The sequence below is a fragment of the Leuresthes tenuis genome, unplaced genomic scaffold, assembly GCF_036924035.1.
Source record: "Leuresthes tenuis unplaced genomic scaffold, fLeuTen1.0.hap1 SCAF_11, whole genome shotgun sequence".
NCBI lineage: Eukaryota > Metazoa > Chordata > Actinopteri > Atheriniformes > Atherinopsidae > Leuresthes > Leuresthes tenuis.
Window position 1 is genome coordinate 5702412 of NW_027325365.1, and position 21722 is coordinate 5724133.

The 21722-nt window shown below is 40.3% G+C and overlaps 1 protein-coding gene across 4 annotated transcripts; it reads left to right on the forward strand.

Annotated features, from left to right (window-relative positions):
- The first annotated feature begins 2395 nt into the window (after positions 1–2395).
- Positions 2396–21226, forward strand: npm1b (nucleophosmin 1b). 4 transcript variants are annotated; one of them, XM_072395200.1, is made up of 11 exons: positions 2396–2474; positions 2753–2835; positions 5577–5696; positions 5843–5936; positions 6174–6265; positions 6585–6662; positions 7363–7422; positions 13114–13212; positions 19288–19383; positions 19488–19562; positions 20642–21226. In XM_072395200.1, the coding sequence occupies exons 1-11, from the start codon at positions 2423–2425 to the stop codon at positions 20693–20695; spliced, it is 903 nt and encodes a 300-aa protein (XP_072251301.1). In that variant the 5' UTR covers positions 2396–2422; the 3' UTR covers positions 20696–21226. The 4 variants fall into 4 exon arrangements, with proteins under 4 accessions (XP_072251301.1, XP_072251302.1, XP_072251303.1 ...); XM_072395201.1 differs by having other exon boundaries at positions 6585–6652; positions 7359–7422; XM_072395202.1 differs by lacking the exon at positions 13114–13212.
- Positions 21227–21722: the final 496 nt, after the last annotated feature.

Consider the following 21722-nt stretch of genomic DNA (forward strand, 5'->3'; position numbering starts at 1 on the left):
TTTGATGCATTGGTTCAAAACAGCTGTCTGCAACTGCAGCCACCCCCAACCACCCTCTGCTTTCTGTACGACATAGTGCCAATGTTAGTCAGTTTTTAGGGCGTCTCGCCTGGTTGGGATCCTGTCAATAACAGGCAGCTCTCCAGGTGACGCCTCCTCAACCCTCATTTCCTCTGCTCCCTCCTGCTTTCATCTCTCTGTCTCACAGGGCTTGAAGACGTGACTTGGCCCATTTTTGAAAAATTCCTTCTTTTACTGTTTTCAGAGCCATGCATTGTGTTTTACTACAGGTGCTTAAAGATGTTTTTCACCTCTCTTGTCATGGTGCTTTTTTTCTCACCCTCTCTTCATTGCCACCAAAGAGCCCTGTCCTTATCCAATAAAATGTCACCACACAAGATGAACAAGCACACAAGACTCTATATCATGCACCTTGTTTTGAACGGAGACACCAAAAAACTATTCATAATACATTATGCTGCGCATATTCTCATTAGTTGTTTCCTTTCTTGAAAAAAGTAGTAAATATCTAAGTTATCATAACGCAGCTGTTGATGTTTTTGTGGGTTCAGCACTGAGAGCAAGCAAAGACTGAAATATGTCCTTTAGTTTCGAATGAAATGGTCACTTTGCAGCATTAAACAGCAGATAACAGAAATCGTTATGTTAATAATTTCCTACTAATTTTCTAACACAACTGATGATAAACGTTAGCATCAGAAATGAATATCTTCTCTTGAATTTTTCCGTGTGTTTAGATTATAGATAAGTATCTGGTTCTGTAGAAGAAATAATTTACAAACCTAAACATTACTCAAAACATTTTTCTTACTCACGTTATCAATCTACAGTTCTAAGAAACAGTTTTAGGCTTTGACAGCTGCTAGATTTTAGAAGAAAGCAAACACTATGACAGTGCCAAGATGTTAGCTAACTGCTAATGTGTTGACATGTGAGGCTTTGTTGACAAAAGCGTTCATCGTTCTTGACTCTGAAGTCCTGCTACGGTCCGTTAGTTTGAGTTATTTGCAAAATAAGAAGTGCATATTGAAGAAAGGTTTTACTGAAGACTGACATTAATGTTGTACTTAATAGCACTACATATCTCTCTATATATACAGTACCTCTATGTAAATTGACAAAAACAGTCCTGCAATCTGTACAGTTTTTTGTTGATACGTTTCCAAGCATTACAAATCTATCAAGGGTTTTTTGATGTTCTTGAACTGCGCACAAATGGATGGAATCAAACCTAAACACACTGAATCTACTTTAAACCCTAAAAGAAAGCTTAAACCAGTAGTTGTTTGTTGGCCTTTTTTTTGATCACCAGAATCAGTAATAAGTCAGAACAACAGCAATGAAAGATTTAATGGTTTAATACAACTTACATTTGTTATTTTCTCCTAAGTTCTTTTTATTGTTCTTGTTGTTCACCATTGTTGTAGTTTCAGAGGATAACTGGTTTGACTGAACAGTTTTTTTTCCAAAATGCTCCGAACATTCGGGAGCAGCCGTGTGAGTGTTGTTATTGATAGTCTAGCTAGGACATGTCAGTATAATGCGGTCATCTTAGGAGTGCCTTAATTTTTTTTCTCTTATAATGCAATAACTTTTCCCACATTAAACAACCTAAAAAAACAACATAACCCAATACACATGCACGCACGCACGCACACACACAATGTTTATTAATTCTTATCAATATTTTTTATACATTTACATTACATGTTTTCCCAAAAAGGTAAACTTACACTATACAAGTGTGGAGAACAAGGCTACTTTCCTGTGATTAGCACTGGGTATGAGATGGTTTGATAAGAACATTTTCATACAACTGTTTACTGCTCTTGCAAGAAAGTCTATGAACAACAAATAATTTCCAGCTGAGTCAAGTGAAGAGTGAAGAAGTCTCTCAGCAAGCTGACAGCTTGACATGGATATCAGAACTAATTCAACCGGTTTGCATGACATGCAGTCACAAATGTCTTTCTGACACTATAATGTACACACTCGCATTGTGAAAACAGTTATATGGTTGTTTGAACACTTAAGTGCATGCAGGGACAAAAGCAAGCATTCACCTATACACTTATATATGGGGTAAAAAACCCCGATGGAAGGAAATAATTATAGTATAGATTTTACCAGGGTGATAAATCCAAAGTTTCTTTAACTATATATCTATCTATTCTGAGTCAATATGTTCTATCACGATTTTTGTTTACAGATAGCTGCCCACAATCTACATAACGACAGTTCCATCTAGTGGTCATCAAGTAGAACAGTCTCATTTGTCCCGCCTTTCCCTAAATCCAATTGGTGTAAATCAAGTGTCAGGCTCATGACGTACTGCCTCCCTAATGGCTAGTATCTGTGTTAGTCAAACTAGTCTCCGGAAGTGTAACTCACCACCACAAAGATGGAGGACGATGATATCTCTGATTTTAGCAGACCTCAAATGTACTTGTTTGGTGAGCTGGATTGTTCAGACAAACATTAAATTAATGGGTCACACAATCAGTTTTTATTATCACGCAAATATAGCTATTAAACAATTTTAGAGTCAGAGAATTAGCTAAACAGCGGGCTAGCCTGTTTCCCCAACGCGCGCCAATTCAGCTCTTTTGTTAGCTAGCCTTGCAAGGCTTGCAGATACACCCCCGTATCTGAAACAGTTTTCTGCATTTGTTTGTGTTGTCTCAGAGCAAGTAGAAGCGCAAGGTTGGTTACACGTTTTGTTCTCACGCAGGTTGTACCTTGAAATCGGATAAACGGGAGTTCAGAGTTGACATAGACGACGACGATGCAGAGCAACAGCTGTCACTCAAAGCAGTAAGAGACTCGTTTTCTCTTAATTTAGGAATGTATGTTGAATAATTCCTGCAGAATAATGTTACTGTTAAGCCACCTTCAAACTTTATGATCAGAAGAGTTGCACATATGAGGGTGCCCTTTGTTTGCATGTTTAAAACGTTGGCTGTGTGGTTGGAATTCTGCTTTAGTTTAGCTTGAGTTCATAACCGGGACATACTTTAATGACGCTTAAGACAGCAGGTGGCTACAACATTACGTCACCTGCCTAATATTGGGTAGGTTCCCTTTCTTCCGCCAATAACAGCCCTGGCCCTTTAAGGCACGGAGTCCAGTGAACATTTGAAAGAATGTAATGGTATCTGGCACCAAGCCTTCAGTAGCAGAGCTTCCAAGATGTGATGTGATGTGAAGCCTCCATAGATCATACAGCTCATCCCACAGATGCTCAACTGGACTGAGACCAGAGGCCTCTCCTATGAAGCAAGCTCAACATATCCACATATCCTCTGTTTATCTGGCCTTGCTAATAGAGCTCTCTTAACAACGGAGCTCTCACTAAACTGTACGACAATACTGGTTGTCAACTCAGTAAGTTCAGTTAGGTTAGTCAACTTTTGGTTTGTGCTCTTTATGTAAAATGGGTGGAGTTGGCAGCACGTGGAAAGTCACAGTCACATAGCAGGCTGAAAAGCAACACAGTAGCTGTAGCCAAAGCAGGAAGGAAAGCTGGAAAAAGAGTAAAAGAATGCCGGCTATGTGAATGCATAAATTATTATGCCTATCAAAATCACTGCTATGTTCTTGAAGCATGAGTAGATCTGGTGGTTCGGGTTGTGTACTGCAGGTGTGTTTATAACAGGTGCGAGAAAGTGTTATTCTGTCAGATGCAGCCCGTGGCTGCTTTTAATGCTCTTTGCACCAAATAAAATGAATAAACAATTTTTTTTAAAAAGCGGTCAGAGAAATGATGCACACCAGTCAGCGGGATTGTTGTAAATTGTAAGTCCATTTTCCTTCATCCCGGCTCTAAAATGCTAAATGAAAAAGGTTGTAGTTGTCTAGTGATTTAATTTAGTTTTTAACCATTTAATAAGATGAATGTGGATAAGAAAATGTTCACATATGATGCAATTTGGTGAGTATTAAGACACTTTGCTAATAAGTTGCTGGAGAAAATAGCAAAGAAATCTCTTATAGTTCAGTGAATTTATTAAATAAAGATAAATAATGTTAATTCCAAATCTTTAGGAGCAGGCTTTAGAGTGATCACTCCCTGTTTTTGGCTGCAAGAACATTCCCTTCTGCGGAGATATATCACGAAGAGCCTATCAGTGAAAGTCAAATGGTGTAGTCTGGCCTTGACTTTGGGCTTAGTTGGAAAGAGACACCCTCACTGTTCACACATTGATGTCGTCTTTTACCTTTTCTTTTTCCAAGAGAAGTAATTGTTTGGTAGGTGGTGCTTTTATTTGTGTAGAAAGGTTTCCAACATAGGCTGTAATTGTGAGAAGGGAATCAGCTTAAAACTAAAAACCCAGAGTTGAAGCTGAAATGACCTCATAGGACACTGGTCCTGCTTTGTAGTATAGGCCCCTGGAGAATCTGGAAGCTAAGTCAACGCTTCAAACTTTCACTCGCACTAATTTTTGCAGTGTGACGGGGTGCTTAATCCTGCTGAAAAGGGCTACTGCCATCAGGGAATGCCGTTTCCATGACAGGATATAATTGGTTAATAAAAATGTTTAGGTAGGTGATACGTGTCAAAGTAACATCCAGAAGAACAGCAGCACTCAAGGTTCTCCAGCAGAGCATTGCCCAAAGCATCGCACTGTCCCTGCTGGTTTTCCTTCTGGTGCTTCTTGGTGCTTCTTGGTGCTATGTCTTCCCCAGGTAAGCACGCCCACAGGCCTCACCTTCCATATGATATAAAAGAAGATGTGATTCATCAGAATTGCAGAATTCTTGAATTGCTCTGTGTAAAGTTCTGAGCTCATGTGTCCATTAAGGCAGGGTTCTTCAGCCCTGGTCCTCGGGACCCACCGCCCTGCATGTTTTCGATGGTTCCCTCCTCCACCACACCTGATTGAAATGATCAGTTCGTCATCAATCTCTGCAGTGGCCTGATAAGGACAGTGGGTCCGAGGACCAGGGTTGAAGAACCCTGCATTAAGGGGCTGTTGGCGCTGTACATTGATTGTCATTGAAACTCTGTCCAGTCAGCAGCTGTACATCCCCATCACACATCAACTTCAGGGACAGTATCTCACTCACAGCCAGGCGCCATTGTAATGTTTTTCAGCGTCACTGGTCGTAATGTTGTGGCACGCTTGCTAAAATATTGTCGGCATGGAAGTTCTTCACTGCCAGTTAAAAAGAAAGAGAGAGTGAAATTTGTTGTGGTGTTTTGGTTCATTAATGAATAAGATAAGTTAATCTGTAGCGATCCATTACAACAGAGCATCTTTTCCCCCAGAGGTGCTCTACGCCTGCTTCACGGATACAAACATCCTACTTTTAGTTTACTTTTAGGAACAACACTTGCAAACTCTCATCAGTGCAAACTCTCCTCCAAACTCAAAAGTCAAAGTTGCCTGAATCTGTAACCATGTGTAATGTGAGTGTACAGGGGCTATATATACAGTGCAGCATTGAAAAGTGCACCAGCCTCTGCCAATGCTCATGTTGAAGTCAAAGTTATTTCAGTACATTTTGCTGGTTGATCTCAAACAAACTTACTAACAGCTGTGCTGCTGTTCCAGGTGTGTCTGGGAGCTGAGGCTGAGGACAAATTCCACATGGTGGAAGTCGAAGGGCTTACTTATGGTGCGAAGACCGCCAAAGTGCCGCTTGTTGCCCTGAAACCATCTGTCTTGCCCTCTGTGAGTCCACACCAACATTGATAGTATTTAAGTGGCTGAAATTCTATTATTTCACACTTTTTGTGACTTTGAACTCATGCAGTTTGATTGGTATATTAATAATTGTGAGATAGAAGCATTCACATTGTAATTGTTTTGTCATCTAGATGAATTTAGGTGGGTTTGAGATAACTCCTCCAGTTACCTTTCGTCTCCTTTCTGGCTCTGGACCAGTTCACATCAGCGGTCAACATTTTGTTAGTGAGTATTAAGACTCAGATGACAGTTTACTACATCTTTGAAAGAAGTTCTCACCCACTGAAAACCATGTTATTGAAAAGTAAAGAGTCAGTGGCACCGACTTTATTTTCGCAACCATCACATTTCTGTATGCTTCCCTCTGTAGTAATAGTGGAAGGGGAAAATCTTTTGGTTTGATTAAAATTTGAACTCTATATTACGGTAAATATCTGAATTAAGCATTACTCTGCATTGTAGGCGTGAAAGACTCGGACGATGAAGAAGAGGAACACAATACGTCGCCTGTGAAGCGGCCTGCAAACCTGTCGGCAGGGAACAAGCCTCCATTGGTAGTTTGTTTGCTAAAGAGCTACTTATAAGTCTGCAGGAACATTATCCCAAAGAAAGAAAAGCTCAGGCTGAGGTTCAGTTGTAAAGTTAGTGAAATACTGACGTGCATGAATTTTACATTTTCTTTATTTAGTTGTTGAAGGTAGCCAAAGGAAAGAATGTGTGCAAGTTTCTCAGCAGCACCAAAAGTACAAATAAAGTGATTTCAGTTAACACATTGATGCAAATTATTAGAATGAAAAGGATGTTTTACATAAGCAACTAAACAAAATGCCCAAAGTGATGGTGTTTCTAACCAAATATTCATTTTCCCTGCAGAAAAGACTAAAGATGGAGTCGGATGATGAGGAAGACGATGATGACGAAGACGAGGATGACGATGATGAGTACGGTGTTCTTTATTTACAATAAAAACAAAGACAGATTTCGGATTTTTGTAAAACTCTGACCTGTTGGTTCAGTTTCCTCTCTATGAACCGTAACTGACAGCACACAACATGCTTCTTTCAAATCCTAGTTTGAAGTGAAAGTCGAACAGTGAGATCACATTAAAACATTTCATATAAATAACTTGCACCAGATTCAAGGGTTGCAAGGGTGTAAATGAAATCCAGCTGAAAGGGAAGTGTAGCATATCCCCTTTGATAGATCAGGTCATGGGTCTGTGACATATCAATGCCACTATTCCATCAAATAAACCGATTGCATGTTTTACTTGATTATGTACAGTGTAATGTGTCTTAGAAGAGGCTCTGCTGTAAATGGAGATGTTTGATTAATCTGTTAATTTACTGAGATCTAACACATGTCCACAGAGTATGTGGGGAAATGCTTTTAAAGCTCACCTGCACAGTCAGATTGTCCGTTTTTTCCAATATAACTCGTCCAATGAGGACCTCCCGTTGGTGCTGTCAACACAGTTTAACTTTTTATTGCCTCATCATAGTTTATGCATCAATTCGACGCGTGCCAGTAAATCTTTTTATCCTGTAAAAAGATAAATAACACTTTTTTTCTGTGTATAGATGGAAATGAGGGTAAATTCTCAGGTTATCTAACTTTTATTTATTTATTTTTTACTGTACCTTGTAGTGACGATGACAGCGATGAAGATGATGTAAAGCCTCAGAAGAATGTGGGAAAAGTGCTCAAAAAAGTAAGCCTGATCTGTTTTTCCTCCTTTGTCCGTAGCTACTATGTACAACAGAATTTAAGCAAACATGGATGATGGATTTGATCATTTCAAACCATCGAGTGTGCACCGATTAGGGTAGACACGGTTACGTTAAGCTTGCTGAAATGTAGTTTATACGATACTTCAGGATGCTGTGAAAAGTGTGAACAATAAAATAACGCAATGTTTTGGATGAAAACATTTAAGAAATTAGAATTACCTTTTAGATCATGACCATCATGCCCTCCTATTTAAGGTTAGAGGGACCTTTCGGCTTGATACTGGCACACAGTTTGAAAGCCAGTATTCATGATGGCACAAGGAGTGTAAAAGATGAGCTGTTGTGAGTAACTGGTTCACACCGACGAGGGCGCCACAAATACTGAAGCATATATGCAAGTTTTGGTGCAATATATGCAGCCATCGAGTCAGTCTTTTTCAGAGTCTTTGTAGCCTGCAGTTCGGCCCTCTTACCCACTTAAAACAGTCGGTGCATTGTGAAAGTAGAACTATGACAAACTTTCAAAATAAAATTTCAGATTTTCACCACCAATTGTAATCACCTTGAGATTTGATTCTGAAAAAAACTACTGCATTAGCTTAATGTGCTGTTTTCTTTACTCGTTTTGGCTCGTGGAGGCAGGAGAAAGACTGCTATTTGAACTTGAATGGAGCCAGATAAGATAAAAGTTTTAATCCTTTTTCAGTTAAACTTTAACATTATCATAGTAGCACATTTATGGAAAACCCGTCAATGCAGTTATTTCTTTATTTATCTTGGAGTCCAGAACAACCAGTGATGAGCTTTAAGAGTTTTTATGTCAAAGTGTTCCAGAGGACAACCTGTTGTTTGTCGGTAAAACAGAATCTAAGTTGGTTTTCTTTTATCTCGAGGTTTTTTTTTAAGTGACATTTGCATGATTAGTCTATTTCACAAAGTCTTTTTGGCTTGTTTGTTCCATCACCACTTTTCTAGCCAAACAAAATGTCTTTGCAGTTCAATAAGTGAAGTCTATTTGTTTGGAGTGTTTCCAGTCCTGTCTTGTCCACTAGATGTCAGAGTAGTCAGTGGCTTTCCCTCAGTTATTTTATTGTAGAAGGAATTTCTCAGTGTTGCTGCCGTCTCCCCACTCCCATCTTGTTTCTACCACATCATTTAGAAATCTGCAGACTGTACGCAATGCAAGCATTTCATTTCAACAAGCCCTACCCATTCCTGCACCCACTGACCGTCCACTTCTTTGTATGAGACGTTTTCATCCTGTTTGCTCGTGTACCCACCTGTTTTCTGAGAGTAAAATACAGGGTTTGTGTGGTGTAATGATCGGATTTCTCCTCTGTAATCTGCTTGAATTCTCACCGTCTCACCAACAGGACCAAGTTATGCTCCACACACATGCACACTTTAAAGGTACACCCTGTACACTTGTACATCTAAAAGTGTAAGTCTGTATGCACATTTGCATACACACAGATGGTATGGAAACATTAAGAGTTGATTGCTCTCGTGCATTAGGGGAGAAACGCACATGACTCGCAGTTACACACTCTCTCCTTAGTTATGGGAAACATCTTCAACCATTTTTCTGAAGCACTGCATATCTTTGTCCCTCTGTCATCCCACTGTTAATATGATTGCTCCTTTTTATCGTTTCTCATGCCATTTCAGCTTTGCACCTGGCTTTTGCCTTTGAACACTTGTTTTGCGTGTTACCACAATCGCTTACAAGTGTGTGGGTACATGTGTGTAGCTGCCTCATTTTTACGTCTGTGTCTGTTTGTGATTTTTTTTATTTTTTTTTAAAGCACGCTATCCAAGTGCAAACTGTGCCAGGCAAGAGATCAAAGCAGGGCAGATGCGCATACCTGCGACGTGAGTGCCGATTCTTCCCTCAGGGTCAGATGACAGCTGAGCATTTCTGTCACCTGTTGATTTATTTTGTTGTCTTCTCAACCAAATCCTCATGCACCCCACACCCCCTTCCCTGCATGATCTTAATCCTTTAGCCCCATAACTACCCTGTCCCATTCTTTAATAATGAAAGCACAAAGCTCTAGAAAGTAGGGCTGGGAGCAATTATTCTTTTGACTCCTAATTCAGCTGTGTTTTAGGATAAATGGTGTTTTTCTTTTGTTGTCAAACCTCAGTACTGTACAGAGTTTGGATCACAATGCGTCCAAAGCATGGAGTATCAGATGTGGCATCAAACACTTGTTCAGATTAATTAGATCTTTTATCAGATTTTTGTTTAACATGAAATCAGGATGTGAACGTTACAGGTGGACCCAGGTGGACCCAGGTGGTCTCTTCTCTTGGGTAGTGACATGTGATCAAACATCTAATTCAAATTCACTGATGGGCTCAGCGATATTTTGCTGAAAATTTGCCTATTTTTTTTCAGCTTTATGTGTGTAACAGTCACATCTATGGAAATAATATTCATTTAAATAAAAAAAAAAGATTTGCTTGTCGAAGTTTCAGTTGCAGGTTGACTCGACTGCTTTGACAAGTAAACCTAATGTCATTACTTGAAAAGGTTATCATACATTTGGCAACAAAGGAGCCTCGCAACGGTGGGGGTCACACTGAGACCAAAACGCCAGTTTAAAGAAAAGTGAGTCAAATTGTGTTCAAGATGAGTTGTTTGGTAGAAATAAGACACTGACTCCATGATTAATCAGAAGTGTTAGGAGCCCTGGGGTGGTAGGTAATGGGTTGTGCAGGCGACCCATGTACAGAGGCTACAGTCCTCGGTGCAGTCAGCTGTAGTCGGTTCGAGTCCCGCATTGGACGGCCTTTACTGCGTGTCATTCCCCTCTCTCTGCACCCTGTTTCCTGTCTCTCCCAAAAAAAAAATTAAAAAAGAAAAGGAAATGTTAGGAGCCCAAACTTGAAGGTCGCAGAGACAATTCTGTCATTATGTTGGGTTTATTTTCGGATTCGCAGGGGTCATCAATTAGGACCATTCAAAGGTCCCTGGGGAGACTTCCTGTGGTATAAATGCAGCTGTAGTTGACTACAACTAAAGCCGATGAACTGCTTCGCCTCGTGTACAGCATGGAGACTGCAAGCAGTCATTCTGCTGACTTTCCCTGTAGTCTACTGTAAGAACAAGTTGATCCTTCCATGCAACTTTAAAATCTGAACCTTCAAAATGAACCACACGTTATAACCACATGTTGGTACTCCTCTTAATAAATACAAACTGATGGATCTGAATTACATTTTTATTCAGTGCAAATATAAAATGTGACTTTCTTCAGAATTAAACAAGCTCTACTCATAAAGTTCTTTACCAGGACTTAAGTTTTACTGTAGATTGCAGGCAAAGCTGGTTCTGTAAAGGTTGTTACAGAAACATTTGTTCTCTTTCGACCGAATAGCTTTAATCATTTATACTGAGCTATAAAAGTAGCCACAGATTTGGTGATTCTCTTTCCCCTGAGTTGGAATGTTGAATGAATTTTTGGCCTTGAAGTTGCGGATGTTGCTAAAGTTTCACATCAGTTTTTGTGAGGCAGATTTTACACATTCACTGCTTCTCAGTTAGGTCTTATTCTCTCTAAAACTCATAAAATCCAAGGTGAGCTCTTTCCAAACAAGCTTGCTGCTGTAGTAAGTAGAACTTTGAGTCTACGTCACATTTCTTCCTCTTTGGTGTTTTACAGCAGGTGAAAAATGAATGTTGTTGTTCCACTGAGGGGGAAAGTGATCAGGTAATAGTCATGTACTTTAATTTAGGTTACAAATTCTCCATTATGTTCCATCGCTGCACTGATGCGGAGTCGTACGCATAGCTGTGCATCATAGAATCAAGACATTTACGCACCTCAAATGGATGCGCTTATGTGCTTGGATGATCCGAATAAGCAGTGCCTGAGTGTGTGGCAGAGATTTTTATTCTTCTGAGCTTTTCCGTCAGAATGTCAGTTGCACTGTAGTACATTACAGAAAACCACAATGACTGTGCTGGTCACATGTCTTGTCTTTGTGGTGTTCTTCATCTTCTGCTAGACGCAAAATGATTCAGGAGATTGATTAAAGACTACTATGATAACCACAGTAAAAGGGACAAGCCTGTTTTTCAAAAGTCCAGGTTTGCTCTGAATTTAAAATACATCACGTTCCGTGCCCTCAGGTGCAACTATGACTTTGTGTCTCTGCTTGATTAAGTGTTGCCCCGTCATGAAACAATGACCTTCTGATTTAAAGAAGAAAAAAACAGAACACAAGCTTTGAATCCTAACTCTTAACTTCCTGTAATTTGTGTTAGTCATTGCTGAAAAGGATTGCTTGTGTTATTGTGTTGTAGTAATTGTGTCGACACAGGCAATTATGCTTCTAGTCCATTTTTAGTTGAATACCTTTGATTGCAAGAAAAGGGTTGGTGCTCAGGAAATGCTGGCACTTGCCTGGGCTATTACAAAGTAATTACACAGGCGACTGAAAGCAACGTAAACCTGACATGAAGGCCTCCAGAGTGGAGAACAATGACAGGTTATTGGGTTACTAAGCAGCTGATCGTTGAGAAATTACCCAGCCTGTCTTGTGTTTCCTTTACAATTTTAGAAGCCACTGCTGCTCAGGAAAAGTTCTGTTTTTAGTGCAGACTGCAGATGGTTGAACTTTTCTGCTCCCGCTACTCTTTTAGAGCAATGTTGTTTTTTATTTTGGAATCTATAGGCTTTTGTTTTCGTGTGATTTTAAGATACAGTGAGATGTAGTATGTGGCACACATGTTTTTGTGATCTTGAAGTCACGGGAGAAAATGAAGTCTTATGTGCTGTTGCACGTCAGTTGTACATTTTGTCAGTCAGTACTTTCATATTGGGGATTTCAAAACCCCAAAAAGAGTTTGAATTTCCCAATCAGGAAAAGAAAGAAAGCTATAACAAACACGTAGCGTGTGTTGATTATATGGATGGTTGAATACTGGTAACGAGCAAGCCATGAGCACTTTTCGCCCAAGTGTCGATAAATACAGCCACAACAAGCAACTTTATACTGTTTTTACACCAAAAATAATTAGCTTAAACTGGTTTATCAAACATGGGGACAATCCCCAAAAACAGGCCTTTTGCTAGTTGTAGTGTTTAACTTCAGAGTAACAATGAACAGAGAGTTGGAGTTACATCCAGTAACTAGCACAACCTCCCAGTGAACAAGCTTATAACTAGAACAACTTAAATGGATTAAGCATGCAGGCTGTTGGGGGCCACGGCCTCTGACAGACATGAATTTATGGATAATAAGGCCAGTTCGTTATATTTGGCTGGACCACTGACTTCAGCTGTCTCTGCCGGCCGGGGTAAGCTACTAGCTGTCTTGGAGATGGGTAACACTGATCAGTCTTTGTGTGTTTTTGTCAGTTTAGGAGCCTCCATATGAGACGTTTTAGTTGGCAAACAAAAAGTAAGTTGTTTCCACTTTTGCTGCTCTGAACACATTTTCCCATCAATGCCTACTGGAGCCGATGAATACCTGGAGCTCCTGGGACTGAATGCACATGAAAGCACATTGCACTTAAATAAAAATGTGCTTTAGTTTGTAACGCACGATTTAATATAATTTTTTGCAACATACAAACATTTGAGAAGAGCAGCCTGGTAATTTGAGCGTGTTAAAGCACTTGCGTACATGTTGTTGAGATGTCCTACTGCTCGTTTCCTCAGAGCCCAGAGCCTACCCCTAAGAAACCCAACAAGACGCCTGTGAAACAAAATGGCCCTGCAGAAAAAACATCAGGATCAAAGATCAAACCTCATATAAAGGTATGGAAAGGCCATGTTTTTTAAGTGATGCTTTCTTTAAAATGCGGATTAACAGAAATTAGCTGCATGAAGTCCCACTTTTTAATATATAAGAAAAGTTTGTCATAAAAATACTGACAGAAAATACTGACATTAAGTGAAATTATTGGTACTAGAGATATTTGTTGCACCCCTTACTATAAAATCCCCCCTTCTTGCATTCTTGATTTTATTTTTTTTATATTGGCAACTGTATTGTGAACAAAACTAAAGTATGTTACTCTTAGATGGATGCAAAAAACTGTGTGTTCATGAAGAGGGCATTTAAAGTTATACTATTGTGTTTATGAGGACACGGTAGTATTTACTGCGATAGACGGCTATTATTTTATTCAATGTGAGGTGCCGCAGCCTTCGCACAACATAAATTATTTCTCAACTGAATAAATTGGAGGAGAGCCTCCATTTTCTTTTAATGAGAAAATGAACTTCACACCATCTCCAGCAGGTTTGAAGAAAAGCCTTCGACCTTCAGGCAAAACTGGTTATGCTTTACTTTACACTTAAAAAACAAAACAAAACAACAGACCAATAAGTTGGTCTTTGGGGAAAAACAAATTTGTGCTCAAAATATTGGGTGTGGTTTTAGGCTCAGAGCCTCAGGTTGTTTGAATTTACCATTAACAATTTAAAAGAATGCAGGGAAAGAAGGAAAGAGAAGCTTTCACATTCCAGACCTGAGGAATGTAATGAATGCATGTTGCAATTAGTTCATTGTGATAGTTAATTTCTTGGATAGTATGTCTTGGACACCCGCCTCTGAAAACCCAAAGCTTGAACTCTGCCTGTCTTTAAGCAAACACACCTGACCTCTAAACAGGTTTCCTGGGGCAAGGTTTAAACCTGTGACCCCTTAGCTTGACCCTGCCATCTTGAGTTGCAGCCACCTTTGATGGCCCTCACCCCTCTGTAGCTCGCACACACATCAGGGAGAACAAATTGGTGAGCTCCTCTGCGAGCTTACACATTTCACAAAGCATGTTAAAGTGAGGGGAAAGACTTGGATCGAAGCTCTGCTTAGATAAGAGGTCATGTGTTGGCATGGCAATGCTGACTGCATACGCGATAAAACATGAATTACCATAAAAGACACATCACTCATATGCACACTTGTGGCTCACGAGAAAACTGTCATGTTTTGTTGGAGGTCATGACAGAACATTTGTGCTTTTTGTCATGTTGAACACTAAAGCACAGGACTGCTAAACCCCTGAGGCTAGAAAGGGATTCCCTGAGGCTGCATTCCTGCTGTGTTGGTGAGTGCAGCATGCTCTGCGGTGTCTTTTGTCCAGACATAGCACAGTGGCTCTTGTGGTGCTTTTGGGGATTAGCCAATGGGCAACCGAACCAGCGAAACCTTCCCGCCAGTTTAACTTTCTGGCCCTCTGTGCTTTTATTACTCCCATCCCCTCTCCACTGCTTCACAACTGCTCCCTCTCTACAACCTCTTCACACCCCTCACTTCCTGGACACACCTTCTCCCAATTGCTCTCATTACCATCGTTTGATGTCTGGTGCAGCTTGCGCTTCCAGATGCCCCTGAGGAGCGAGGAAGCGGGCGTGGATGTCTGTTTTTTTCTCTCCTAAATGCAGGTGACTGGTCATTAGATTAGCTTGTCAGATGTGTTGCCAGTACCACAGTTCTCACCTCTCACAGCCCAGCATGTAGCGGCACCTTCTCGTGTAACAGGCTCAACATGTGAACCAGTTAACTCGAGTCGTGCTGATCTGAGGTAACTTAATCTTGCAGCTGGTGTTGTGTGATTAGTGGATTCGGAGAAGTTGATGTCTCTAAGTACACGTCACAGTCATAAAGTAGTTAACCACTTCACTCAGCCTTATCCCAAAAGGGTGTGAGTCATTGTTTTAGCAGCTGATTGACATGTATTCCAACAGATCCCGATCTCATTTATTTCTGTGAGCATGTTTTCTCTTTAAGACCTGAAAAGTGTCCAAAAGACCAACCCATGTGCATACACATTCAGAGTCTGTTCCATTTTTACTGGACCGGTCGGAACACTTGCTAGCCCCAAACATCAAACTAAATTCAATAGGCTTATTATTAGAGGTGTGAATTTTTGATGACCTCACAATTCAATTTGATTGCAAACTGATGTACCTGTTAATGATTCAATAGATCCCAAGAAGCATCTCAATGTTTTGCATCCCTAAATGACTAAATAACTCTATTAATGAATTAATGATAAATGGATCAATGTCATGACAATCATTTTTTGTAACCTTGTGATTAAAACCTGACAATAAACAGAATTATGGCAACAACATCGATGAGGTGTAGCTCTTAAAACTTTTAACAGAATAATGAACTTGGCTTAAAAAGCCTGACACATACCTCTAAAACAAGTTGTTAAACGATTCTTGATTAGCTTATCTTGCCACCCTTATAGCTGGATCTTAATGACCCACCTCAGTACTGTACTTACTGTATCTTATACACAAATCAGTGTTCACAGAAGTATGCAATGGCTAGTTTTACTCAGAGATGACTTTTCAGGACTGTAGTTTCGCTGCATTGTCCACTTGTAGCCATTTCTGTAAAGTTTAGTCAAGTTTTTGGTGACAGATTCATCTGCATCTTCAAGGAGCTTCAGCCATAAAAGTTTATTTTTGGTGATTCTCTTTCCTCGTTAAGAGTGGAAAGAGGGCAAAGTTGGCAGAGCCTTTTCTTAACTTGTGGCTGATAAGTCAGGCCGGCTGTCTTCCTGGAGGTTGCAGACAACAGGTCAGGGTGAAAACCGCTCATGTGGTTCCTCATATCAGTAAAAATGCCAGATTAAACAAATGGAACACCCAGCACTAACACTAACAGTATCATAATACATTTCACTTCTTCTTCAGCTCCTTCTTGTGCAACAAAGCATGCAGCTGTATTGTTCTGCTGCGGCTGAAAAATCCCCAATTTACGATCGTATCCTCCGTGTCCGCATCGTGCCTCACAGCACGAGACCTTTCCACACCTTTATTATCAGTTGTGTTTGGGAACTTTTGTGCTGCTCTGTTCTGAAACTGAGCAAAAAACTAAAGTTATTTACCTAATTCATGAGCAGTTGTTTAATTCCAGTTCACAATGACAATTTCTTCCATTTTTTTCGTCATTTCTTGTTGTTTAACTTTTTGGTTGCATGTCGTCTGTGAGTGGGTTGGGATGGGAAGCCTCTGGATCGTACACCTATGAGCTCATCTGTGCCTTTATCAGTGCCAGCAGGTGTTGAGGCAATGTGTGCACTGACTGCAAATGAAGAAGATCATCAACAGAAATCCATGTGCCGTTGTGAAAATAGTCATGGAAGAGAGGAAACGGCAGTCGTAAAACATTACAATATCTCACGAAGGAAGGTGATAACAGTGATGGTACTAATGCCTGCAAAATGAGCATTTTGCTATCATCCGTGACACTTCTGTCTACATTTTATTTGATGCTCTACATGGTTAGAACATAAGTACTACTGATGCTGCTAATCGGTAGCACCGTCAGATTATCGACTAAGCAGATTATCTTTAACCAGTTAATATCCTGTGTTATGATAACATCAGCCCCTGCTTAGCACAGTGTTCTTTGACTGAGAATGGTCAGCTGGAGATGATACTCATTCATTTCCTCCACTTTAAATGTTGACCAGGAGACTCCTGCTACAGCTAACTTCAGTTCTGAGGCTGCTGACAGCTCAGCTACATCTCCTCACACTCGGCGCAGAAAGTGATGCGTGAGGAAGGAACATCTTGCGCATCCTCTGAACAGTAGAGGGTCCACATTTTTGGTGAGCTAATTTTCAAGAAAGTAGCTCTGAGATGGGACCTAAAAAGATGTATATTTCTGCTCTGATCTGTTCAAATCTGTGTTATTTACATTGTGGAGTTGACAAAGACAATAAATCTAAAGTTTATTCTGGTTGGTAAGCTGTTGTTTTGGTGCTTAAAACCTGTGTAGTCTAAGAAAATTGAGTCTTTAACTGAGGAATTGATAGAGAACAGGATTGATGATGACACTGGTATCATCCTTTCCTGAACTTTGCTCATCAAGAGAGACGTGTGAGGATAATTTAGAGTTGATGACAAGCCAAAGACCCAACAACTGTGCATAATTAAGAGGGATTAGATAATTAAGAGAAACAGAAATCTATCTTGAATGTCAGAAAATATCAAAATGTACAAGACTGTGAGCTCTGCTGCCGGGGAACACACTACAAGGCCACAGCTGTGATCCTCGGAGAAACACTTCTGTATGGGACTCTTAGGATTGTCACAGTTCCCAGTGACTTGATGGTTTCCCCAAACATGAGCCTCCGAGGTTCTCATTCCAACAAAATGACAATTACTATCCCTGGACAGACGTGATGAGCAAATGTGTCACAACCATGTGTTTGCACTGGATTGAAGACGAGAGATTGCATCAAATGATAGTGTGCTTGTGATTAAGTTCCATGTCTCGTGGCATCTGTAATCAGTGTCTGGCTCAGATGAAAAAGCTTGCCGGCTTTGTGTGTTTATCAGCTGTTTCAGGTCCACAGCTGTCCTTTGGAAGTAGAGAGCTGCCCGTAAATAATAAATATGTGGTGCATTTGTATGGCTAAGAGCCAGCAGCATATGTGTGTTTTTTTTCTTGTGCAGTGTGGAATGTTTGTGTCAAGGTTTTGTTCATTTTATACCTTTTGATCTTCGCTGTAAAATGCAGATTTCTCAGGGACAGGGACAAATTATTGCATTATTTTTTCTAACTAAGCAGAGAATTTATTTTCTTGAAATGATCCCACCTGTCTTTTACTGTTTGAAGCCACAGCTTGAGGTAGTTTAGGTAATTATAAAGGATCATGTTCTGACACACGAAAGACACAAGAGCTTCAGTTCCAAGTTTGAGTTTGGAGAACAAGGTCAATAGGTTTCCAATGTATCAGAAGGACTTTTTTTATTTATACTTTTTAAATTGACCTATTGTGTTAGTTCAAAGCAACTCCTTAAATAGTATTTTTTTCTTAAAAATCTACTATTTTATTAATTTGTAATTGAGTCTTTTGCTTTCAGTATATTCCGATTTAGAGATTCTAGCTGAAGTGGTCAATCACTGATGGATAAGTGGTACTGTAGGTACGGAGACCTCAACACTCGAGCTGTCCAAATCAATATGTGGCCAACAGTCCATTTGCACATGAGGATGTTTTTCGCTGTGCTGGGTAAACCGTTGCTCAGCACATTGCTCCTGCTGCCTTTCAAATGTGACTCTGCCTTTCAATGAAACCCTGCAATTTCACTGGATTCCACACTGGCTTTGCTTGTTGGGACAAGCTCTGTGGCTTGTGTAACATGAAGTCGTACCGTATGGTGTGTGTAATGTTGTGTCACATTGAAACGCTTCCTAATTGAGGACCTCTGAGCCTTTGGCTGTCCGGGTCTGGTCTGGTCCAACCCACGGGCCTTCAAATGAACTGCTAATGCTGTTCTCCTCCTCCCAAGAACGAGAGTCATCAAGTTTGAAAGAAGCACTTTTAATGTCACCAAAGGACAAAGGAGGTCTGTTTTGGGCCATATTTAGTGTTGACCGGTTGAACATGTCAGATCATGCATTTTATATCGTATAATGTTGCACTTGTCGCTTTTTCATCAATAGAAAATTTGTATTGTTCATTGGAGAGTCATACTTTGCTCTCTCCTCCTTGCAAACAACGAAGACATAATTTGTACCTGATGCATTTGTTAAAAAGATGATGTAATTAGGCTAGAACGAGTTGTCCTTTCTGATGCTTTCATCTTCATCCAGCTGCTTGCCCACGCCAAGCCTGTAAACACAGACCCAGACTAAATGGGTCATGATAGGGCTGTAGCCCAGACTGGCTTGTTGGTCAGTGAAAGAATTTATTGTCAACATGTCCGAATCTTTTATTTCAATTCAAGATCATTGCACCTTCGTAATAGAGGAAATATGGTGGCATCATTTGTAGCTATCATGTTATCTGCAACTCTATGAATCTCTCCTAATTGACACATCAGCCAGTGTTTTTACCCAGCTGATATTTGTTCCAGACACTTGCTCCAGGAAAAGACAAACCCCAGGCTGGCCCGTCTAAATCTCCATCTCTGACTGAGATTAAGAGCAAGTTGTCAACCGCAGCCAAGGAGGTAAGGCTATCATCCTCTTTTCTTTTTTTTTTTTTTTTGCAAATGATCCCTCTTAGTTGATTGTGTGACTGTTAAGATAATGATTCAACGGTCTTTTCCCTCAGGGGAAACCACTACCGAAGACACAGCAGAAGTTTGAGAATTTCGTGAAGAGTTCTTTCAAAATCTCAGACAAAAAAGTGAGTAATCTCTGCAGTGTGGTTTTGAGCAAATTGATTAGCAGGAATCTCACTGTGACCTTTACTTATTTTATTGATTTATTTCTGCTGTTTCTTGTTCTGACATTTCATGTGCAATTTCTATCAATTTTCTGGTAAAAAAAAAAACCACATTTACACAAACCTAATTTTAGATTTGAGTCCTCTATGTCCTGATAGATCTCCAGGACTGCGTTATTGTTCCTCACACTGTCCTTGTTCCTTACACTGTCCAGTGTACCTCAAACATTTCCTCAGCACAGAATGTTTTTTCATTTTTAAAAATATATCCATGTTTTGTCGGCGGGCTCTTGTTAGATGGAATGGGAGTACACCTGCCAAGGCAAACTCGCTCTCAGTGATTTACTGAAGTTTGTGTTGTGTAGCCTAATGAGGGACTGGTGGTATGTGAATGGTACCAGTCTTTTTCACATTCAAGGCCTTTGACAAAATGCAGGACTTTAATCTTTCCTAATGCTGCTTGTCATTTCAGAAGAAAAACACGTTATTTTACAAAGCATGAATTAATCACCCAAAACCCTCGAATGATTACAGACTAAAGTGTTGGATAGTAAAGCTGCATCAAAGCATCTTTTAGATTTTGATCACTTGAATCAGGCTATTTGAACGCTCTCATTTGTAATTGTTTGCAGTGTTAAAATGTTAACTGTACAGTTATGAGCAGGTGGAAGCTCTTTAGAGCGACACAAGGCCTGGGTGGACAAGGAAAAGAGTGGGGGTGGAGTTGGGTTGGGTTGGGGAGAGCTTGTTGATCCCAGTGTGTAGAAACATCTGTGGAAGTGCTTTGGTTTCATCAGCCAAGGCTGAGATCTGTCAGACCTGGAGCACCTAGTCATATACTCTGGTATGTACTGCTGCCCCCACCCAACCCCTCGTCGTCCCCCAACAGCCCCATCCAAAGTCAGCGTTCCCACAGGCAAGACGCACAAAAAAGCATGTTGTAGTAAAAGTGAGTCATGTGCCTCGTGCTGTGTAGCACTTCATTTGGATGATTTATATTTCACTCTGGTCTTATCCCTTTCTCTCCTCACCTTCCTCAGGTGGTCAAGGATCTTTGGAGTTTTGTGCAAACACTGAAGACAGACAAGAAGTAACACCTGTTTGTGTCGAAGCATTTGTATGATTTTTCTGCCAGACATTTAAAGGCACAGTCGGCGAGATTTCCTACCCAGCCTCATCCCGTCAGCACGGCTGAATACCTTGATTAGAAGGACTGATATCTGTGATATTTGGTAAAGCCATTAATGCATAGATTAGGTTGTCATTGCTTTTTTATGTTTTAGATACAAAGCACCAAAGGAGCTGGCTCACTCTCAAACCGTAAATTTTCTTCTAGGGGAAGCTATGTACTTATCTAGAGATGGTGCCAGTCTGAACCAACTCCAGGGATTGGAAGTTTAAGCACTGCCTGTTTGGCTCTGCAGATGTTTCTCACTATAGGAAAGAAACACTTCCTGACAGTTGTGCCAGTTTCAGGCAATAAATGGTTAAACCGACTGTTTTCTAAAGCAACAAACAAGTGATTATGTAAATAATTGGCTAAAATCAGAGATAATGTATAGAAAGCTAGAAACCAACTGGACTGTAAACCAATCAGCAGTATCTTATATTTCTAAAAGGACTCACCAGAGACATGCAAAATAAAAGCATCTGCAGTTTTACCCCTTATTACCTGCAGCTGGTGTAACTGTCAGATTACAGAGGATGTTTTACCTCGCTCTACCTTATGTGCTTCATGTAGAGGCGGTGCAGTTGCTTTGGAACTGCTTGTCCAGAGCAGCTGGTTTCAGGTGCTTTGCATCTGGGACTCTTTGTCCACCTTTAGCAATCAATGCAGGGAGATATTGCAGAATGTGCCTTTAAATATCTGCTATGTCATCAGAATTAAACCAGAGTCCCGATATCTGTGAATTTGAGCAGTGTATACGAAGGTGTTTGAAAGAGTTGATACAAAGCAGTTGGATATTTTTACATCATCAGCCAGTGACAATGAGTGTTTTCTGCTTCTGTCTACTTTTGCTTGTTAACATGCTTATGGTTTGTACTGAGTTTTGTCTGGGCTACTGTAAGTGCTCCAGCCACGCAAGCTTAATTCACTCATTTGGTTAAAAGCACATCCGG

Coding starts and splice junctions, on each gene's coding strand:
- npm1b (XM_072395200.1), top strand. CDS start 2,423: ATGGAGGACGATGATATCTCTGATTTTAGCAGACCTCAAATGTACTTG. Junction 2,836..5,576: donor AACAGCTGTCACTCAAAGCA/GTAAGAGACTCG, acceptor CTGCTGTTCCAG/GTGTGTCTGGGAGCTGAGGC. Junction 5,937..6,173: donor CAGCGGTCAACATTTTGTTA/GTGAGTATTAAG, acceptor TCTGCATTGTAG/GCGTGAAAGACTCGGACGAT.